This window comes from Phasianus colchicus, chromosome Z (genome assembly GCF_987193195.1).
Source record: "Phasianus colchicus chromosome Z, bPhaCol1.hap1.1, whole genome shotgun sequence".
Lineage (NCBI taxonomy): Eukaryota > Metazoa > Chordata > Aves > Galliformes > Phasianidae > Phasianus > Phasianus colchicus.
In genome coordinates, this window is record NC_143476.1 from 57629246 (window position 1) to 57636648 (window position 7403).

Consider the following 7403-nt stretch of genomic DNA (forward strand, 5'->3'; position numbering starts at 1 on the left):
GGCAGTACATCCAACCCAAGCTTGCTTAAGAAATTCCAGGGACACCAAGGAGTTTGCTCATGTGGATAATTGTGCTCATCTTAATTTATGACCTTTTAATGCTTCCTGAATACATATATGGTTAACATGAAGGAGGCCCTAAGATACTATCATAAATCTGCTCAGGCTGATCATCAGACTAAGAATGATCCATGTAGCAAAGAGTGGCACTGCAACAACGGCATAAAATTGAACTAGTTCTCAGACTGAAAAAACAGTCCGTCTTACTTCTTCATACAGATGTAACCATTTGCCTTTGTAAATTTTCTTTGCAGTGAGATATATTTGCACAGCAGGGTGAAGAAACAGCTAAATATTAGTTGAAAACTATTTTTCATCAAAGTAAAATGGAAGACAAGAGTGAGATTTCCAGGTGCACTAATAGTCCTGACCTATATGGTTAAAGAAAGCAAATGGCTGAATTTGAGGGCAATTTTTGTCTTCTCTCTTCAATTTCTCTCCATTTAATGTCTGTATTTTGACCCGTGGTCTGCTGGCACTGATGTTAATTATTACTCAGTTGCTCATATTAAGAAGTATATTTGTTTCAATGTTAGTACTTGCATTCTCATGGTGCTTACAGTCTCAGAGTGAGATCAAACCCCATTTAATTATCACAATATATGTATGTATAAATATATATATATATAAATACATATATTCTTATATTAATGTAAATACACATACATTTACAGATATACATACATTTAGAATATGTAGGTTGTTCTGAAAGTAATGCCTTCTATTTATTTTCATGGAAACTACAACAGATACAAGGAGCACAATAATACTACTAAAGAGAGCAAATTCTCAGCTACAAAACAGTATTTTTCAGTGTACTCACCATCATTAGCTATGCATTTGCACTTATAAAAATCAGTATGGCCCTCCAGAATTAGGCTTGTCTTTCACGTTGCTGTCACCAAATGCACATCAGAATTAAAGATGAGGAGAAAGAAAGTAATTTCCTTGAATGAAAATAGGTAGATAAAGCTCAGCTGAACTGTGGGAGTATAAACCATGCTAAGGAGACATTACATTAATATTCAGAAGGTCCTCAACTTTTCATTGGCAGTGCTATGTTTCACTGTGTTATCCCACTGCTAAGCTATTTAGAAACTAAAGATATTTCTGTAGGTTATTCTTTTAAATTCTTTGTATAATACTGTAGAATTTTTGAAGAAGAGGGAATTGATGATCTAAGCTACACATTCTTTCATATTCAGCTGAAATAAAAAGAAAGTGGCATAAGAAAAAAAAGACAATGAAGTCATAAAGCAGAAAATGAAAGTGGTAAGTGTAACAGCGTACACAGGGGGAAAACCTTAAAAACCAAAAAATGATGAAAGAAAACTTCTCCCACAGAATAATTAAATTTCAAGACTTTGAAGAAACAGGAGCCTGTGAATGACCTTCAAAGCAATCCAGCCTATCACTTGGGATTTGTAGAGGAAAGGAGAAGCACAGCAGCTTATCTTTATCATGTACACTTTTGGCTTGATACAAATTGGCCTCATTCTGTTATGCACTATCACCATGTCAAGTCTTACCTGTAATCACCTTCCTTTACAGCAAAGAAAAGTGATTGAGAGCAGCCTGCAACTTCTGGACAAAATGGGCAAAAGGTTTCCTCAACAATGTCTAAGAGAGAAAATGTCCTTCAGATTTCCTGAGCAGGTTCTAAAACCCAGACAGAAAGAAACTATTAAAGTAGCCATTGAAGAAATCTTGCAACACATCTTCTATATCTTTAGCAAAAATCTGACTCTAGCTGCCTGGGATGGGGCGGCTCTAGAACAATTCCAAAATGGACTCTATCAGCAAATTGAGCTATTGGAGGCATGCATAATCAAGAAACAGACTCAATATTTTTGGAGTAAAGAAGTCAACAGGCTGAAACTGAAAAAGTATTTCCAAAAGATAGACTCTTTTCTTAAAGAGAAACAACACAACCTGTGCTCCTGGGAGATCAGCCGTGCAGAAATGAGGAGATGTCTTCAATTGATTGATAAAGTCATAAGGAAGCTTTACAACTAAGGTACAAAGATTCTGACCTGATATAATTTAGCTTTAAAATTAAATACTATGATCTTATCTTGGGGCAGTGCTTCTAGTTCACTTTGATTATATTTGAATGATAACGTTGCTAATGTTTTTTGTTTTTTGTTTTTTTTAAATGTAATATATTGTTCAGTGTTGGTAAACTTCTCTTTGGCAAGCACTATGTGTACACTACCTGTAAAATAATCCATATGAATTTTCAGTGAGGTTACTCCATGAGAAGGAGTTTATGTAAATCGTCCTGGTTTAGGTTGATGATGTTTATTATTATTTCAAGTTTTGTATGCTCTCTTTCAAGAATGTTTCCTTTTACAGATTTGATGCGTTGTAACACTTGCTTTGTTCAAAGGGTAATTCCAGAAGTAATTCTAGAAGTAATTCTAGAAGAATCTGTCTATGCCAAAAAGTGCTTGCAAAAACTATAGTTTCTGCATTAACTTGTCAGTTGCATGCTGCTACATTTAGTTAAATTACATTTCCCTCCTCTAACTTTTTGGGGAAATGTTTGGCTTTTTTTTTTTCTTTTCCATCCTGTCATCTTTCCAATTCACTTTAACTTCTTTCACAAGCTTATCTGAAATAACTACATAAAACTATCCTAAAGCCACATGAGCCAACAGCACATCCTATTTGTTCCTGGGCGTATTCATCCTGGCTGCTGCAATCTCAGACTTGATTCCATTCCAGTTCACTTTCATTTGGTGCTATGCTTTCTTGTTGCATGAAATCTTCTGCCTCTTGCCATTTGTTCAAAAATTCATTCACAGAAACATGTGGCTGTTAGTATTCCAGCAAAGTTCCCCCCTATAGACCACATAGTTTTGACTAATAATAGCAATGTAAACAACTTACTCAAAATAAACTACTTCTACTGGGCAAAAGTCCACTAATTTCTGCGAGGATAAGATAGGATTTTACGCTTGAGAAATTGTCCCTGGGTAACTCCATTTCAAATAATTGTGTTTTCTGTAGCCGCTTGCTGTATGTTAGAAAGAGTGAATACAGAGTTACATACAGGCTGGATTACCAGCTGAATTTTTGTTAAAAAAAATAAGTAAAAGGAAGGCCAAAAAAAGCAGCTGTATCTGTGGCCAAAGCTGATTATCTCTGGGCATAGGCTTCTGCGTCCTACATGAAGAGGTAAGGGAGAGATGGCAAAATAATCTCTTAAGAGAAGGAAATTTCAGTCCCAGAGGGCTGAAATTGCTAGGAGTTGCTTTTAGCATCTGGTGACGAGACATCTGAAATTTTTCCCTGATCTGTAGCCATTCAGAATAGTAGCATTCAAAGTGTGAATAATAAAAGCAGGTCTAGATAAAAATGAACTGGTGAGAACAATAGCCATGGTCGTCCAGATCTCAAGTACCATCTGTGACAGAGGTCTCTTTTGCAGGGTAGACGTGCTCTCCTCTCTGCCAGTTACGGACGCAAGCTAAAGAAAACGATGACAGCTATGGGTATCAGGTCTGAAGCTGAAATACCAGAAGGAAAACCTGCTAACAATGCTACCATGATCCGGCACAACCAGAAAGACAAAAGGGTGAGATCCCACCAAAAAATAAAAATAAAAAATACAGCTGAAGGAGATTTTCTTTGGCTTTGTAACTAACAGCACTTGGGATAGTTCCACTGCCAGACTGTTGGAAATCTGATTTCCTGCTTGTTTGTTTTTTTGCACAAACTGCTTGTTTGTTTTTTGCACTTCTGCAAGCCTGTACAATAAAAGGACATTCAGCCTGTTTAGTTTTCTGGTTGTGACATTCTAGCAGACTTCTGCAATGCAGTAAACTGATACTGAAACAGCCCCATTTTTACTGAAACATGGAAATGGAATGAAATATCTTCAATTGCCCTCTCATGAGGGATTGCCTCACTTTCCTGCAGTAAGAAGATGTTAATTCATAGCCCACAGATTATTCAGAAACTCTAATCTCCAAAAGCTTCCTTTCTGGTTCACAATCATCCTTAATAATCACAAAGTAGATATATGTTTTGAAGTATTCCAGTCAACCGGGTACTTTACAGTACAGAAAACAACACAGTGGGCACTAGAGGGCAAAGTGAGATTATAGACAAGTGTAAGAATTGCAGGTAAATGTATGTATATTTTGGCAAGACAGCATTTCAGCTCTTAATCACCGTGTTGCCTATCAGTCAGTAAACTGCTATTGGGTTTACAGAAGGGAATTTAAAGAAAAATGAACCACTGAGGAAGAAAGGAAGAGGATCTCAGAGGCAATAGATATGAGCTTGCAAACCAGCATTTGATTTCAATTAATTTTCAGTTGTCTGTGAGGTTACAGAAGTTATTTGTAAAAAGACAGTGTCTCAAAGACTCATGTAAGCATAGATTCTTTGGAACAGACATGTCTGCTGGACAAAAAAGAGGTAAAAAGCAAATGCCAAACAGTATTTACAATATTTCTTTGGTTTTTCAAAGAAGGGTAGAGAGACTATAAAGCAAAGAAAGAAAGGTAAAGAAAGAAATGGAAAGAGTCAGTAGATCCTTTCTCTCACTTGCCATTATAGTATTTTGGAGCAACTTGTATTTTATCACCATTGTGTTACCAGGTCAGCTGTATATGACGCCCTTGACCTGAAACCTTCCAGTATTTCTTCCACTTAGAATTTCTCTGGAAATTAAAACATTTACAGTAAAGTACTGTTTTGAATACAAATTGTTTTCAAATGGAAATGAATAAAATTGTGAACATGAAGACTTAAATCCAGGTAGAAAATTTAACACAGACAAACAAAATCTTTCCAAGCTGAGAGTGCTTATAGGTAAAAAAAATGCCATACATTTTCTCAAAAGATGTACACTAGTGCTTTGCTGCACAGATTCCGGTCCCACATTCTCAGTTGTGGCTGTTTTTCATGGCTAGTTTCAGAGCATGTTGTTTACATGTGCAATGCTGCACTTTTTAGGAAATTTAATGAAAATGTATATGATTTAATCTATGCAAAGTCTGTCCTCTGGAATATATTTATGAGACTGGAATCAACGGCCTTGTATATGACATGAAACATGAGAGTAGCTACAGCTGACCTTAAGAGTACTTATTCCAGACTTTACTGTGGCAGATTTTTTTCACAAGAAGTCACAGTCATGTACAGCTGTCCAAAGCAATTCTTCCACAGGTTTAGCATGTTATGCAAAATGTGTCTTTAGTTCATTTTTAAATTGAAGAGATAGAGAGAGAGAACAAACCAAACCAAACCAGAAGGGGAGGGGGGGGGGGGGGGGGGAGTGTAACAGAACAAAACCTGTGTGAGTAACTCCCCAAACAGTTAGCCAGGATTAGCCCTTGCTGGTAGGGTGGTAGGGAAGACAGCTGTGAACCCCTCTATCAGAGATATAGACTGGAGAGAGGAGCAGGAGCTGCTCATGGGGAAATTAACTTTCCTTTAGAAAGTTCATGCATTGCATAAAAGTTGAAAAAGTAAGAACTTGATACTTCCCAATATGGTGACTGTGGTTTTCAATATAAAAAAATCTAATATTATAAATGTAGGCAATGATGAGTCATTTATACCAGTGTTTTCCATACTTATATCAAGAAATCTTGGTAAGGCACAGCATCTCTTTTCAACAGAGAGATCCCATAGGAGCAAACTCTGACAGGGAGAGCAAGGACAATGCCTTCTTAGCCTGCAGCCACTCTGGGGCTGAAGCTACCTCTACAAACTGGAGGGCAACTATGGTGCTGCAGTGGGACCCCTCCAACTCTCAGCTGAGCCTACCTTGTTTCCAAACAAATCTGGGTTCCTCATCAGTTGCATCCTGGGTGAATGCCTCTTCTCTCTGCATGATACTAAAAACAAAACCCAGCGCACATGAACTGGGAGTCCTCTGTTTTAATTTAATTGAAATTTATCTCCTAGAAGAGACAGCAGGGTTGATTGATTCTCCAGAACCGGCCTTCTTGCACCCAGTCTCTTTCTAATTGGGTTTCTAAAACCAGATATTAACTTCACTGATGAATAATTCAAAATTCTGAGCAAATAACAGTCTGAGACCAAATCCAAGTAACAATCAAATCCCTCATCTGATTTTTGAAAATGCAGAAATATATGAAAGAAAAATGCTCATCTCCACAAAATAACTTTAGAACAGCATTTGCAAAGTCAAAACCCACATTAAGAAGAAGATTCCAAGCAGTATATCTGCCCCCTTCACACCAGTTACTATGATGTCTACTCACTTTAGCTTTTAATGAATTCTGTATTTCCCAGGTTTCTTATCTTAGTAGGCCAGAGCCTTTATAACTTCCTCTGGACTTAGCTGGAGGACTGTGAGTACAGCTAATTTTCCCACAAAGGAAATATCTTGACAAACATATTTAAATAAAATGAAAGCTTTTCTTCTACAACACCAAAAACAACAGCAACAACAAAAACAACAAAACTCCTCCAAAAAAACAAACAAACAAAACCCACCCAACCCTGTTTTACTTTGAATATTTGTGAAAATGCTGTTCTTTCATTAAAAAATTAATATGCTTTCTGTTCAGATCTCCTCAACTTAGAGGTGGACTCAGTTCTGGTCTCCACTTTTTGTGTATAGCTCACATTGGCTGCTGCAGATCTTTACTTGGGATTATAATTTTTAATAGTTAAAACTAAAAAATTTCTGCTGCAGAACTGATGCTGTCTTCCTTTGGGCAAGGTTCAAAGCCTGTCACAGCTATTGACTTGTATTCAGAAAGGATTTGGTCACTAGCACATTTCCTGTTCCTTCTGAGTTCCCCATAGCAGGGTAACAGTCTCCTGAAAGTGTTGAAAACTATTACACAACTTCTGTAGTAAGTGACTTAGTAATAGCTAACGCCAAAAAAAAGGGAATTTCCCTGAGTACTAATTCTTCCCGATGATTTGACGGGTCTGTTAATCTCATCCCAGTAAAACTGGGGGCAGTGAGCTGGAGCACAGAGACTCATGACTCACTGCAGAGCTTGGTAGGTCTTTAATACTCAGTTGATCCTTTCATTGCCTCCCTCTGCAAAATCTATCTGCTGAAAAGTGACTGGTAGAGATCAGGAGGCCTGATAAGAGTCCTTGCAAAAGAATAGTGCTGAGTTACAGAAATGTGTTTTGCATGTTTCTCCTATGCTGAAAGCATAGTCAGAAGTCTTCGGCCAATTACCTCCATCTAGGGCAGTAGCATATAGTCTGACAGATCAATGAAAATAGTGAATACCCCAAATTTTTATCAAGCTGTAGGGCAGGTTTTGAGTGTCAAGGTTAATCTAGAGGGCAGATCAGGAACAAGTAAAGAGAGTAATGGTGTCATGTGTCCTCCA

At 37.4% G+C, this 7403-nt stretch overlaps 1 protein-coding gene across 1 annotated transcript; it reads left to right on the top strand.

The window, feature by feature from the left end:
- The first annotated feature begins 1342 nt into the window (after window positions 1–1342).
- LOC116239796 (interferon kappa-like) lies at window positions 1343–3614 on the top strand. The gene is made up of 2 exons (XM_031610000.2): window positions 1343–2077; window positions 3494–3614. Exon 1 carries the CDS (start codon window positions 1522–1524, stop codon window positions 2074–2076), a length of 555 nt encoding a protein of 184 aa, XP_031465860.2. The 5' UTR covers window positions 1343–1521; the 3' UTR covers window position 2077; window positions 3494–3614.
- Window positions 3615–7403: the final 3789 nt, after the last annotated feature.

Bases quoted from the DNA above. Each gene is read 5' to 3' on its own strand.
- LOC116239796 (XM_031610000.2), top strand. From the start codon at position 1,522: ATGTACACTTTTGGCTTGATACAAATTGGCCTCATTCTGTTATGCACT.